Source organism: Tetranychus urticae, chromosome 2, assembly GCF_039701765.1.
Source record: "Tetranychus urticae isolate SD_2017Ah chromosome 2, NJAU_TeUrti_SD_1.0, whole genome shotgun sequence".
NCBI classification, from domain to species: Eukaryota; Metazoa; Arthropoda; class Arachnida; order Trombidiformes; family Tetranychidae; genus Tetranychus; species Tetranychus urticae.
In genome coordinates this window covers 8,188,427-8,202,705 of record NC_142959.1, presented here as the reverse complement: position 1 = coordinate 8,202,705, position 14,279 = coordinate 8,188,427, and the positions used below count along the sequence as shown (strand labels likewise).

The window sequence follows — 14,279 nt, the reverse complement described above, 5'->3', positions numbered from 1 at the left end:
GATATAATTTTTTAAAAAAATTATGATAGATGGCGTTAAACGATACAAAAATCTCTTACAATGTTAAAATATTTCAAAACAATAATATACTCGACTGAATAAATATTTGAGAGTTCAAGGGTTAAAATGACTTTTAACGCAACACTGATCAAAAGTATTTCCTGTTCGCAAGGTGCTGTCAGAGCTGTCAGGTTTAATGGTATGTTTATCGATTCAATTCATGATTTAAGTTTTTGATAACAGTTTCTCTTTTGAACAGTTGACGGTGATTATTGTATAACATGTGGAAGTGATAAATCTATCAAATTATGGAATCCTAGAAAATCGCTTTTATTAAAAACTTATTCCGGCCATGGCTATGAGGTTATGGATGCTAGAGGATCTTGTGATAGCTCTCATATCGCCTCTGGAGGGATGGATAAGTGCATATTTCTCTGGGATGTTTCGACTGGACAAGTTGTTAAAAGATATCGTGCTCATCATGCTTTCATTAACTGTGTTCAATTCAATGAAGAATCAACTGTGATATTATCTGGTTCGGTTGACTGTACTGTCAAAACCTGGGACTGCAAAAGTAAAAGCAGAGATCCAATCCAAATATTCAATGAAGCCAAAGACAGTATAACATCAATTGCTGTTTCTAATTATGAAATTATTACCGGATCATTGGACGGAAAAGTGAGACGTTATGACTTAAGAAAAGGCCAACTTAACGTCGACGATCAGTCAAGTAAAGTATTCATTATGATTATTATCAGTATCCATCCTGAAGGAATAAAGTTTTCTTCTCGTGACACTTTGTCTCTAGGAATTCTCCTTTTCTATGGGCTTCATTTAACAAAAAGTACAATTTTACTTAGCAAGTTATAAGTTATCTAAATTCAATAAGCATATTTTCCAATTTTAGATAAATGGTCAGCTTTATTTTTAGTATATTCACAAATTAGTCAATTAATATTGAAAAGACTTCAAACTTCAGAGCGCAAGAAGTCAGAAAGGAAACAAAATTCCGAAAATGATACTTTTTAGTTGTTGAATCTTTAATGAAAGATTATTTAAGTCTTTTGAGTGTAGGTTTTGTCGCTTTAAAAGAAAACTTCACTGTTGTTTCACTTGGTTTGTACTCAACTGGGTTTGCAACCTCCTCTTTTGGTTTTTCAGCCGCTTTAGCCTTTTCGATTTGTAGTTGGATTATTTTTCGCATCTTATCCTCAGAATCTTTCTCCAGCTTAGCCTTTTTTGCCGCTTGTTCTCTAGAAGCAATATCCTCCTTGTCAATATAGGTGATAAATAAACCTTTTTCAGTTTCATCAACTTCACATATCTTTTTCTGGCCAAGATATTTACATAATCCAGTCAAAGAAAACCATCTTGTAGAGTTCATATGCTGATGGTGTCGATCCTTGATGTATTCTTGGTAAACCATATTAGCAGCCACTCTTCTGGTACCAAATCTAGTTTTTAAAAGCTGTAAAAAGTCATGGAGAAATTCCGAAGAATACTGGTCAAGGATTTTATTGGGGTTCTCAGCAAACAGAAGAAGCTGTCTTTGATGAGCTTCACTTCCAACATGACATTTGAAACCATTATCATCTCGACATTGTTTTTGACACATTTGACAGTAAAACTTCAACTTTTGTAGGCCTTTGGCTTTTATCCTTTTACCAATGGCCTTCGGGGTCATAGGTTCGTGTTTACCCATCCTGATAAATTAATTCAGAACTTAATCCGAAAAGCACTAGATTGACATAAAATGAATCAGAGTTGCAGTTGAATTTCAATTGCAAAAAAAAGTGGAAAAGATCAGCTGTAATAGTCACAACATTTCAAATATGTGGTGCCATCTGTCAAATATGTTAGACTATCAGAATCAGTCAATTTGCTGAAATTAACAAAAGTTAATGATGTATTTTATTTATTTGATAGTAAATAATCCCTGTATTTCAATCTTTCATCATGCTACTGTAACTTAATCGAAATAATTGACAAAATATTCGTTAAACTGTAGAGTCATTCAATTATTTAGCCCAGTAGTTGTATCAAAATAATTGCGTTTCTAATGTCTAAATCTCATTTGTATTGCAGGTCCAGTTAACTATGTAAGCTTAACTAAAGACGGTCAATGTTTATTGATATCTTGCGGAAATGGAGTGATCAAGCTCTTGGAGAAAGAAACAGGAGAAATATTATCTGAGTAAGTAAAATTCAATTATGAGCATTTTTTCTAGGATTGATCAATTTGAAGTAAGATACATTATTCAATTGTTGATTGTTGACAGATGACTGTAAGGGGAAGTGATTATTGAGATTGTTTACATTTTAATTGTTGTACTTTTACTAAGGGGGATTGTTGTTTATGTTTATTTAATGTTTCTGATTCAACCTGACAACAATGTAAATGAAAGTTGAACTTTTACAAATCATATTTTTATTAGTCTCTCCTTTATAATCAGTAATATATTAAATTAATTCATCCTATGAAATGGAGTGATGAACTATGCCCCAGCCTCCAATTCTGAGAGATAGAAAGCTAATCAATGTACCTCCAGATTTAATCGTCTCAGGACAGAGTCCAGATTTAAATTATGGCGCTCATCGTATTATATTGATGTGTATAAGCCCTTATTTTCAAAAGGTGTTTCAATATTCACGGAATCAAATCAAGACAACAATCACCGATGAATTTGGAATCGACCGATCAGTGGATTATATTCAATTAGACATCAACGAAAGAGAAACTCTGTCCACCATTTTACAATATGCTTACACAGGACGTGTTGACTTGGACGTAGATTTTATTCAAGACCTAATTATCGCTGCTGATAAGTACAATATTTATGGATTGATCAAAGAGAGCACCAGATTTCTCGAAACTCGCCTCAATCCCGACAATTGCATTGGTATTCATTTATTTGCAAGCTTCTATAACTGTTTTGAACTCGAGAGATTGGCCCGAAATTATATCCTGGGAAATTTTGAAACCATCTATCAACAATCGGACGAATTTCTTAATCTAACAACATTAACATCTTTAATTGAAATCTTCAAAACGCATTTTCTCTACGTGTCGGATGAATTAAGTGTCTGGCATAGTTTAATCAAATGGATTGATCATGATGCACCCCTAAGAGTTGACCATTTTGAACAACTGGCTTGTTTGATTCGTTTTGGATTAATCGATGACAATGCTCTTGTTTATCATGTTCTCAACCATCCTTATGTTATAAATAATAACCGGATTCAATCAATTATCCAAGAAGTGTTAGAAACACGTAAAATGCTAGAATCATGTGATAAACCTACAAGTGTGATTTATTTAAACGACACCGTCAAACACCAACTGGCTCCTCGATACCCAAAAGATATTATATTTGTTTTTGGAGGTCGATCTCTTGATGTTGAATTTGTCTCGCCTGAACCCATTGTTGAAGCCTATGATCATCGAGCAGAACGTTGGAGACAAGTCAACTTAGAAGACCCTTCTGGTCCTCGGGATCACCATCAAATCTGTGTCGTTGGTAAATACTTATTTATTATTGGTGGTCATCATGGTCCTTTCAATGTATTCAATTCATGTCGCAAGTTAGACCTGACAACTTGGACATGGTCCGAGATAGCGCCAATGAAAGAGAAACGAGCTTTTCATACAAGTGCAATAATTGACAATCACATTTATGCCATTGGAGGTTATAATGGAGCTCGTCGGACTGATTCAGTTGAACGATATGATATTGAGCAAAACCAATGGACCAGTTGTTCACCAATGAATGAGAGACGCAGTGGTGCCGGTGCAGCTGTCCTTAATGGTAAAATATATGTGGTCGGTGGTTTTCGCGATTCAAACTACTTGAATACCGGTGAAGTTTATGATCCCATCTCTAATCAATGGATGCCAATTAGCAGCATGTCAAAACCTCGAAGTAGTCCTGCTGTAGTGGCCTTCAATGGAAAGTTGCATGTCATTGGTGGACTCACATCAAATGGTTTATTATCAAGCTGTGAAAAATATGATCCGTACCAAAATAAATGGGACAAGATGGAGAATGAAATGCTGGAAAAGAAATGTTCAGCGGCAGCTGTTGTACTTGAGGATAAAATTTTAGTCATTGGAGGTTGGAATGGAGTTGGTGGCCTTAGAACTGTTGAACTATGGTGTGATAAAGCTAAAAGGTGGCTTCTTGGTACTAAATTGATCAAACGTAGGACTGGTTGTGCTGCCTGTGTTGTAACTGATGTCCAAAACATCGAAAATTTTGCTTGGTTGGCAAGAGAAAACATTGCCCAGGAAAGAATCTTGAATGCCTTCAGATTAAATTCAGAAAATAATGTCGATGGAAGCTCTTTTGATAATGATGAACTTTTAGATGAATTTGATCAACTCCAAAATCGTCAAGCTTATTCAAGAGCAGCTCCTAACAATTTTGATGATATCATGGATATTGATCCCAATTGAATTTTATAGCTTATCTATTTTTTTGTTGTATTCAAATTTTAATATCATTCCCTGTTAATGTGATCCAATATATATTTTATTTTTTTAATGAATTTATTTAAAACCATTTTTAACAAGCTTTTCAATAATCGGTCATTCAATTATCTTAATAGGTATCGTGGTCATGTGAATAATAAATATCGTCTAGAAAGTGGTTTAATCAATAATGATTCAATAGTAGTTTCTGGCTCTGAAGATGCTAATCTGGTTTGCTGGGATCTCATTCAGGTAAGTTTCAATGTTATATCGACTGCTAAAGCTTTTCGTTTCTTAACCTTTGAAGTATTTACTAATAACTTGAATTTTATTTTTTTGCAGAAAAAAGTTGTTCAAAGAGTGTATCATGCGAATCATCGAGTTGTCCATTCATTAAGTTGTCATCCATCAAAAAATGAGATTTTAACATCAGCTGAAGGATCTATCCATTTATGGGAATTCATTGAACCAGAGGCATCTTGAAGTACTAAATGAGAAGACGAGTGTTTCAATACAAAATGCTGACAAAAACAAGAGCGTTATATTAAAATAATGTAAAAAATGCATAAATGTTTTACCCAATTTATTTGTGTAATAATGATGAAAATATAATATTCAATTTCATTGATATTGGATTTACTGTCTATCCATAAATTTTGTTATCACTCTAAAAAAATTAAGGTCTACAGATTAAATTGACTAAATATTATTTTTACATTGTATAATGCAAACAAAATTAAAATTAAAATATTAGGGTGTTTCAGTCAAAATGGTGGAACTTTATTTTTTAATATCTTCTTTGATATTGGGACAAAATTAATGATACTAGGTATGATGAAGGTAATGGCCCTCAGAATTGATGACCCGTTGCCATCTTTCGGGTAAACGCTGTATGGCGTCCATTTTACCACTTTCATTGAGCTCTCTCACAACTCGTTTTAAATTGTCTTCAAATTCTTGCCAAGTACTGTGTTGTATTCCTCTTAGGCGTCTTTTCAAAATACCAAAGCATCCATAGTCTAGTGGACTTATATCTGGACTATACGGGGGCTGATGCCATAGGCTGATTCCATGTCTGTCCAACCATTCCTTTACGTCTCTATGTTTATGGGGTCTGGCGTTGTCATGAAGTAGCCAGAGCTGTTCTGAAGACCTTGTGCCTAGCCAATGTCGCACATGTCGCTCCAAAAAGCTTTTATAAAATTGGCCATCAACAGTCTTTTTTTCGGGAAGCAGCTCATAAAAGGCAATTTTATTGAATTCCATTCCCATTATTAGCATTCTTTTGTTAGCATGAATGTTTTGACGTGGGATCTCTGCTGGTTGTTCACCTGCTTCATACCAACCTCTTGCTTGCGATCTATCGGGCTCCATGTAAAGTGCAACCCAAGTTTCATCGATAGATATGGTTCTTTCAAGCAATGTTTTGGTTTTTTTATAAGTTTGCAGGTTATTGCGACATGCTAGGACACGATGTTCAAGTTGATCTTCAGATAAATTATGGGGTACCCATCGCTCACCTCTTTTGGACATCTTCAAGTCCTCGCTCAAAATCCTATAAACAGTGGCAATAGGGATTCCAGTGAAGCTCGCTAGTGGCCTTATGGTCCAATGTCTGTCATGCATAATAGCTTCCTTGACTGCTGCAATTCGTTGATCTTTAACATCAAGTTTTGGTGCACTACCACCACGGTGTTCACTTGTGTCCACCTCGCCTTTGTTGTACTTTGTAATCCAGTTTTCTACTGTCCGTTGGCTTACAGCAGCAGAGCCCAAACTTTTCACAAGGGCTTTGTGGATCATAGATGCAGAAAAACTCTGTAGCCACATGAATTTGATGATTTCACGCTGAATTTGGGGGGTAATTGAATCGGCTGCCTTTTGTTTAACATCCATAGTTAGTTAATTGAAAAACTAGTTAAAATATATTTTCCGTGACTCTAAGGAACTCAAAAAACCAAAAATGGGTGCGGTCGACCCAGGGGCTGTCTCAAAATTACAGTTTAAAGGTCCACCATTTTGACTGAAACACCCTAATACTATCCGCTATTAATTTTGATATTTTTGCTAAAATATTGTAATAAATGATAAATGATATTATAATATAAATACTCTTTGTTTAATTTATCCAAGACTATTTAATTTCTTGAGACTAACAATTGTAATATTTATATTTAAATCAAATATTAAAATTCAAATTTAATTCGACGACCAAACTGGCAACACCATGATTCCTCGAGTTATTTAAGAAGTGCATCTCACCGCAGTGGTCTGGTCAATGTCGGTGATAGTATTCATTAAGTTAATGACCACAGTCTTAAGGGTCGCTCTTTCATGGAGATCTGAGGTGTTTTTTCAATTTTGGATCATGATATTGGGTAAATTCATCTTACAGATCAAACAATTTCACTTGTTGAGTGAGTCAAGAATTGCTCAATTCAATGCTATTGGACCCTTAGATGGTCACAAAATGTACCCTTTAGAAGTAAAATTAAGGTCACAATTTAGTTTTGGAGGAATAGAGATGTGGAAGAGTACAAAACTTGTTAAGGGACATTTCGTCAATAGGTTTAAACTTTTGGGAAACATGAAAGATCAATTAATTGTGAATCTTTTGCTATTTTTGATCGACAATCTGTTCGATTCTCTGGGTCGAAGTGTAAAGTAGTTATTGTTTAGTTCCACATTCAGTTGTGCTAGTTTAATTTTATGTATCGGTCCATCTCTAGGTGGATATTTATTTATTTTGGTCAATTTTTTATTCCGAATAGGCATCAATTTAGACTTGATTAAACATGTTATCCAAGGTATATGGGCATTCAAAGCAAATCCAAACCAAAACCCAAAGATACTCCCAACTGAGACAATACAATCAAGAACATTTAATTTTGGTTTAGCAACCATTTCAATATAAGGTTGATTGCTGATTCCTAAAATGATTGCTGTTAAAGGAAACAAACTTCTCACTGCGTCTGGTTCCTTGACATTGTAGTGTCTTTCATAACAATCCATTCCCATAGTTTCCGCTTCACATTTTGTCAGTATGTCATTACTCAGCTTAGCAAACGTTTCATTTTCAAACTTGAGGTCTTGATCAAAGCCAACAAAAGGTGCATCAATATCAGCTCGATGTAAGGACTGATGAAACGGTCTATTCAACCATTTTTGAGACAGTTTGTTCAGACATTCGTCTAGCTTTTCATATCGATTGTCGTATCCTTCATCGCTGTAGTTTACACAGCTCGAGTATGGTGTCGGTAACAATGAAAGGGTAATGAGTTTAAATGAAGTTGTATAAACGGCATTTTCATTGGTTAATGGTAACCTTGTCCATTGGATTTTTTGACTATTCGGTGGAGAGTTTGATTCGATGAAAGCGATTTGCATTCCTCGTTGTGTGAACGCAATGCCTTGAGTCAATACCACTGCAAAAAAGTCTGCAACTCCAGGGTTCAAATCTTTAAGAATGAAACTTCCAATGATTGGACCTTCAGTGGAACAAGCAATCACAATGTAAAAAAATGAAGATTGGTAATACTCTTTGAATTGACATCGATCTACGTAATCGGAATTGAATGATCCGGCCTTCATGGTTTCTACTGATCGCACGTAAATGGTTTTAATGAAGTCTTTGGGTTTATAAAGTAAACTGGTCATCTCTTTGATGGTCAACTCCTTTTCAATCAACTGGCTTATTCTCTTTGTTAAAGTCGAGTTTTTCAGCGACGTTTTCAGCTCATGAATATTGTTGTATTTGAAAGATGCCAATGTTCCAACATGAGTAAATCGCTTGAAAAACAGAGTATAGTTGATGAAACGCAAAACTTCAACTCGAATGACAAAATCTGGTAATATCGTTTCATCTGGAATCTCAACGGTTGTAACTATTGTAATTTCACGAGCAAAATACCGTGTAAAAACGTATTCTATCTGCATGAAACATCCAATTGAACAAATAATTTGAACCAAAGTATAAATTGTTAACAATTCTTTGCATTTGGTTAAAAGATTCATTTTACATGGATATACTGAGAACTCGATCAGTCTGGTTTCATTCACAATTTTCCAACATTTAATGAATATTAATTATTTTCTGCTCAACTTCTGATTTCATTGTTACTATGCAACTTTTGATTCTATTGTTCATTTTTTGATTGATTAAACTGAAAGAATGTTTCGAAACATTTTGTTGGACATTCTAAATTAGTTATTGATTGTTCATAATTTCCATTATTTTCATTGCATTATTTCCAATCAAATCATGTTTCACGTCATTCGCTCATAAATTGATCATTTGACTTCTTCAATTAACAAATAGTTTGGTCTATGAAAATCAGCTCATCATCGACTCAAGTTATGCCAAAGCGATCTGTTTAAAACCAGATGCATCTTGAAGTCCTAAAAGTTGAAAAGAGTGCTTTTAATACAAAAATGCTGTCAAAAACAAGAGTTATATTAGTTATATTAAATCTAATGGCCAAAAATGAGGCGAACTATAAATAAATTGGAAAAACTATTCAATCCATGATATGTAACGGATAGTTTTGGACGAGTTAAATGTTATGGTAGTCGGAAATCGTCCAAAACTATCCATAAAACAAGGAATCCAATTTAATTTGGTCAACAATTTCACTAATAAGTTACATTTGTTGCTAAAAAGACACAATTGTTGCATTTATGCACAAACTGAGCAAATTGAGACAAATGCTGGAAGACAAATGGGCAAAAACGGGCGAAAATCAATTTGTATTCAAATTTAGACTTTGCTAGTTTGTAGGGAAATGAAAACAGAGCCCATTTGCGTGGTTTAGAAGTTTGCGCTTTTGTACCATTATGGAAGCAGATTTTTACGTGAAATTCATTTTGCTGATGTAAATTCTAATTACCAATCATAAAATGCCTTTATTTTGAGGAATAAAACTTGTCATTTCTGTACAACTTCGATTTTTCGATTTCTATTTAAACTGACCTTTTTCAGTGACCGATGAAGTTAGCGACATGAAACTTATTATTCGTCCATAAAAATTGATGTTACATATCATGGATTGAATAGTTTGACCAATTTATCGATAGTTCGCCTTATTTTCGGCCATTAGCCTTGCAACTTTAAGTTTAAATATTTCGAGAATGGCATCACTAACAAACATCATTCTTTGAAAAAACATGAGATTTTATTGTAGTCTAAAATATAATGGAATATCAAATTATTTGAGATTCTACAAAAAGAGTTATAGCATTTCATTGTTATGTTACCAGATTTTAGATTTGGTTTATAAAGTTATTTGGGTACTCAAACGCGAATCAAGTTTATTAGAAGGTTATTCATGAATTGATGTATTATTTCATATTATATTATAGCACATAATAAAATCTAATGTTGAATCGAAGAATGATCATTGTAGGTACTATCATTCTCGAAATATTTAGGTACAAAGTTTTAAGGCCAATGGCCAATATTAGGAGAACTGTGGATTAATTGGAGAAACTATTCAATCCATGATGTGACCCATCAATTTTTATAGACAGTTTAGAAGTTTCAGCTCTCCAACTATATCCGTCATAGAAAAAGGTCAGTTTGAATGGAAATCGAAAAATCGAAGTTGTGCAGAAACGGAAAATTCCATTTCTTAAAATAAGTTCATTTTCTAGTTGATCATCTAATGTAACATTAGCAAAATAAGTTTCACGAAAAAATCTGCTTCTGTAAGGGTACAAAAAGCGATCGAAGTTTCAACTTTGAACGCGATTTTCTCGAAAACTATTGATCTGAGAAAGCTTTAAATTGCACGACAAGGCTCAGTTTTTATGTCCTTACAAACATAAAAAGTCAAACTTTGAAAGAAATTCTTTTTTACCCGTTTTTATCCAGTCGTTTTGCAGTACTTGTTTCAATTTGTGTCAATTTGTGCATAAATGCTACAAATGTGTCTTTTTAGCAACAAATGTAACTTTTTAGTAAAATTATTCACTAAATGAAATTGTTTTACTGATAGGTTTGGCCCAGTTTCGACTACAATGGCTATTTTTACAGTCACTGGACTTTCTGGCTTGCTGGAGTCTTCTTTTCTCATGACTTTACTCTGTTCGTCTTGAGTCGAGGTTTAATGGGCTTTGAATTTACTGGTTTTTTTACTTTGGTTTTAGGTAAACTATCAAGACATTTATTAATTAATATTTACCTCATTAACAAACAAACTAAACAAAATTAAAATACTATCCGCTATTGGTCTATTCATATTTGAAACTAATGAAAAGCGATGCAAATGTTTTTCGTGTTTATTTTTTTGCAATGTCTTGATAATCAAACTCGAACCTTTATGTTATGCTCTGAATCTTTTTAACCTACATCTATTTTTAAGCTCAATGCTAAGAGATAAGATCTACTAGACCTTGTTCCATGTGCTCCTAAAAGAGAATGACCTCATAAAATTTTTCTAAAGACACTTCAATCGAATGAATAGAATGATGAACCGCCGTATCGTGTTGTTTGTACTTCCAGCTCTATTTCTTGATCTAAACAATCAGATGAAAAGGATATTTCAATTCATTTGAATGAAGGATTTAATGACAAGTTTTTATGAACAGAATCATGTAATTCTTTATTAATTAACAGTATTTGGTGAACACCAAAATGTTTTTCAGACCCAGACTGGTCATTGGAAAGACTGAGAGGATTTTAAACTTGGATATCTAGTATAAAAGCCAGGATTATTTTTCTTTAAATCTGTTCTTAACATCTTTTTGCATTACTGAATGCTAAGCTTATCGAGCTTTGTGTAGCTACCGGAGGGTGTTTTTATTTGAAAATATAAGGGGGAATTGGTGTTTGCTGAGGCGCAAACTACAAGAGTGTATCTGAGTGATATACATTGTTTCAGGTATAGTCTGAGTTATAATTTGTCAAAAAAAAATATGAGAAGGAAAATAGTTCTTCGATTGGTTAAGTGATAGAGATTCAAGGGGAAAATTTCCTGTAATGAGGGGTAAGTCCTGTCTGGCTTCGACGCTTGCGTTGTCTATGTTTAAATGGGTCTGAAGAGTCTACAATGTAGATTTTTCCTCGATATTAATTATTTACTACCGGTTCTTTTGCTCGATCTCCATTGTCTTTATCAAATTTCATCATGAACATTTTATGTGTTAAATCAATTACTTCATAATTGTCATTATGACGGATCAATGTACAGAATTAAATATGATTTCTATGGATTTATCAGGACCTTTTTCACTGCTTCTGGAATAATGCATTGCTTTGGAGATATTGACATAATCTTTCCCCATAATGGTTGATCCAAATAGTGAAGGTAATTATCTATTATTTTATGATTATTTTGCCTTTTAGTGTATTGAAGATCAATGAATTGTATAATTTATCTGCTTATTTTGTTTCATTTACAGCTTATGAGTTAATACTACAAAATCTAAGGAGTCTTCTTCCGAATAAGCCAAGTTCGGAGTTAAGCTGTGATAATGATAAAATTGAGGATATGGTCAATTTTTTGACAAGTCAAAAGATTAAATCTATTTTTTCTATTTGCTCGAGTTTTTTCGATTGTAATTCTTCAGTACGGAAACCTAAACCAATATTCGATAAGAGCTTCAATCTAGCTATTGATGTGAGAGATGCATTATCCAAAGAATGGATTGATGAAGCCCAAAGATTGTGTTCAATTCTTAACAGTGATCATTTTCAAGCCCTCCTCTGGATTCATGATATTGTTGCTAATAAACAATATGAACCTTGTCTTCCTGAAGATTATGAAAATTCTTCGATGGATTTTTCTTCGATTGATGATGAATTGGCTTCTGTTAAAATTGTCCAGGTTATCAAAAATCAGGAGCCATTAGGTAAGCTAACCTTTGTTTAACATACTTAAGATTATTTCCTTTTACTAATATTTATATTTAAATTAGGTGCAACAATTAAATTTGAGGACCAAACTGGCAACATCGTGATTTCTCGAGTTATCCACGGAGGTGCTGCTCACCGCAGTGGTCTGATCAATGTCGGTGATAGTATTCATGAAGTCAATGGCTACAGTCTTAAGGGTCGCTCTTTCATGGAGATTCTTTCCATGTTGGAACATGAATGTAGAAACAGTGTTATCTCATTCAAACTCCTTCCTGGTTATTATGGTTCCTCTAGTCACACCAGAGGAGAACTGAATGTTAGATTGAAAGCATTGTTTGATTATTACCCATCACAGGATCCTACTCACCCTTGTCCAGAAGCTGGTTTGGCTTTCAAGAAAGGCGATATTCTTCATGTAGTAAATATGGATGAAGAAGATTGGTGGCAAGCTCGACGCGAAGCTTCAATAAACGACGAACACCTTGACCCATTCTATTATACAGTGATACAAGCTGGACTTATTCCTTCCAAATCATTACAAGAGAAAAGAATGGTTGCTTCAAGAGATATCCGTGATTTACGAGAATACAACCGATTGAAGCATTTGAAAAATAATCATCCTGTCAGATATAAAATTAAAAGAAGCCTAAACAAGTATCGTAAAGTTAAAAAGATAATGTACAGAGTTAAAGACGCAGATGAATTTGTGAGAGAAGATATTGTTACCTATCTCGAAGTCGATATTCTGAAATCTTCAACCAATTCTACTTATCGACCTCTAATTCTTATTGCACCATACCCACTTGATACTAATCGCCTAATCGACAATTTAATCGAACATGATTCAAGACTTTTTAGTCGACCTGTGGCACACACTACACGACAACCATATGATTGGGAACGTGATGGTTTTGATTATCATTTTGTTTCTGTTCAATGGTTTCTCAATGAAGTCAAAAGCTCTCGCTTTCCTGAATATGGGAAATTCAGGGACAATTATTATGGTGTTCACCTTTCATCAATCATTTCTATTATTGAAAAGGGCAAATTATGCCTTCTCAATCCAAACCCTCGAGCTCTTAAACTACTTTATACTCCAAAAATCAAGCCATACATTGTTTTTTTACGACCATCTTATGACCTTTTGTTCCAAAAGTCATCCAAATTCATTCCTCTATGCATCAACAGTGACTATCTTCCTGTTAAAACAATTGATCTCAAACAAATGGCTTTAAACTCTATGAAATTGGAATATTTGTACAGTCAATACTTCGATCGCATTTTGACTGTCGAAGAAGAGGAACAGATAATGAAATGTCTTTTTGATACAGTTAAACTTATTAACATTGAAGATCAATGGGTACCCGCTACATGGATATCATAATAGCTATCTTAATTTGTATTCAATTTTCAATGATCAATCACCATTGCCCTAGTATTTTAAATTATTTCCAACAATCAAATGGAATCTGTCCTTTTTTAATCCAACTGTAATTTTTACTCAATTCCTTACATCATGTAATTCTAGTCTGATAAAATTATACAACAGTATCGTTCAACTTTACCATGTAACAGGTATTAAAATAAATTATTCTAATAATTTTGATCGAAAATAATTTCTGTCAATTAATTTAAATTACTAAATCAAGCAACAATTGAAGCTGTCTCTTATTGAGTTTTGAAATTATTACAAGAATGGTCCCAGCAGTGAGTTTGCGTCGATAGCTTTTGATCTTTATTTCGGGCTTTTTATTTGTGAATACTTTGACCTTAATAAAAAACCATATGCTAAAAAAATGTTGACTAAAAAGGTAGAAGACTCTTGTATTTGAATGAGACCTTGGGGAGGTTCGGGTTGGGTTAAGTTGCATTGACATTTTTTATTTCAGCACAGTTAACGCTCTCTTTGTTAAGGTTAAAGGTAAAAAGGTTGTCGTCGTAATTTTCAACTTTAAGCTA

At 33.8% G+C, this 14,279-nt stretch overlaps 3 protein-coding genes across 7 annotated transcripts; 2 read left to right on the top strand and 1 right to left on the bottom strand.

The window, feature by feature from the left end:
* Positions 1 to 37: 37 nt before the first annotated feature.
* On the top strand, positions 38 to 5,218 carry LOC107367920 (WD repeat domain-containing protein 83). 5 transcript variants are annotated; one of them, XM_015935677.3, is made up of 5 exons: positions 38 to 199; positions 260 to 730; positions 2,086 to 2,194; positions 4,606 to 4,720; positions 4,811 to 5,218. In XM_015935677.3, exons 1-5 carry the CDS (start codon positions 127 to 129, stop codon positions 4,949 to 4,951), a joined length of 909 nt encoding a protein of 302 aa, XP_015791163.2. In that variant the 5' UTR covers positions 38 to 126; the 3' UTR covers positions 4,952 to 5,218. The 5 variants fall into 5 exon arrangements, with proteins under 5 accessions (XP_015791163.2, XP_089123120.1, XP_015791164.2 ...); XM_089266994.1 differs by lacking the exons at positions 4,606 to 4,720; positions 4,811 to 5,218 and adding an exon at positions 2,636 to 2,869; XM_015935678.3 differs by lacking the exons at positions 4,606 to 4,720; positions 4,811 to 5,218 and adding an exon at positions 2,550 to 2,818.
* On the bottom strand, positions 902 to 1,814 carry kin17 (kin17 DNA and RNA binding protein). The gene has a single exon (XM_015935682.3). It carries the CDS (start codon positions 1,700 to 1,702, stop codon positions 1,052 to 1,054), a length of 651 nt encoding a protein of 216 aa, XP_015791168.1. The 5' UTR covers positions 1,703 to 1,814; the 3' UTR covers positions 902 to 1,051.
* Positions 5,219 to 11,456: 6,238 nt separating the features above from the next.
* On the top strand, positions 11,457 to 13,933 carry LOC107367998 (MAGUK p55 subfamily member 7-like). The gene is made up of 3 exons (XM_015935773.3): positions 11,457 to 11,772; positions 11,867 to 12,316; positions 12,383 to 13,933. The coding sequence occupies exons 1-3, from the start codon at positions 11,751 to 11,753 to the stop codon at positions 13,702 to 13,704; spliced, it is 1,794 nt and encodes a 597-aa protein (XP_015791259.2). The 5' UTR covers positions 11,457 to 11,750; the 3' UTR covers positions 13,705 to 13,933.
* The last annotated feature ends 346 nt before the right edge of the window (positions 13,934 to 14,279 follow it).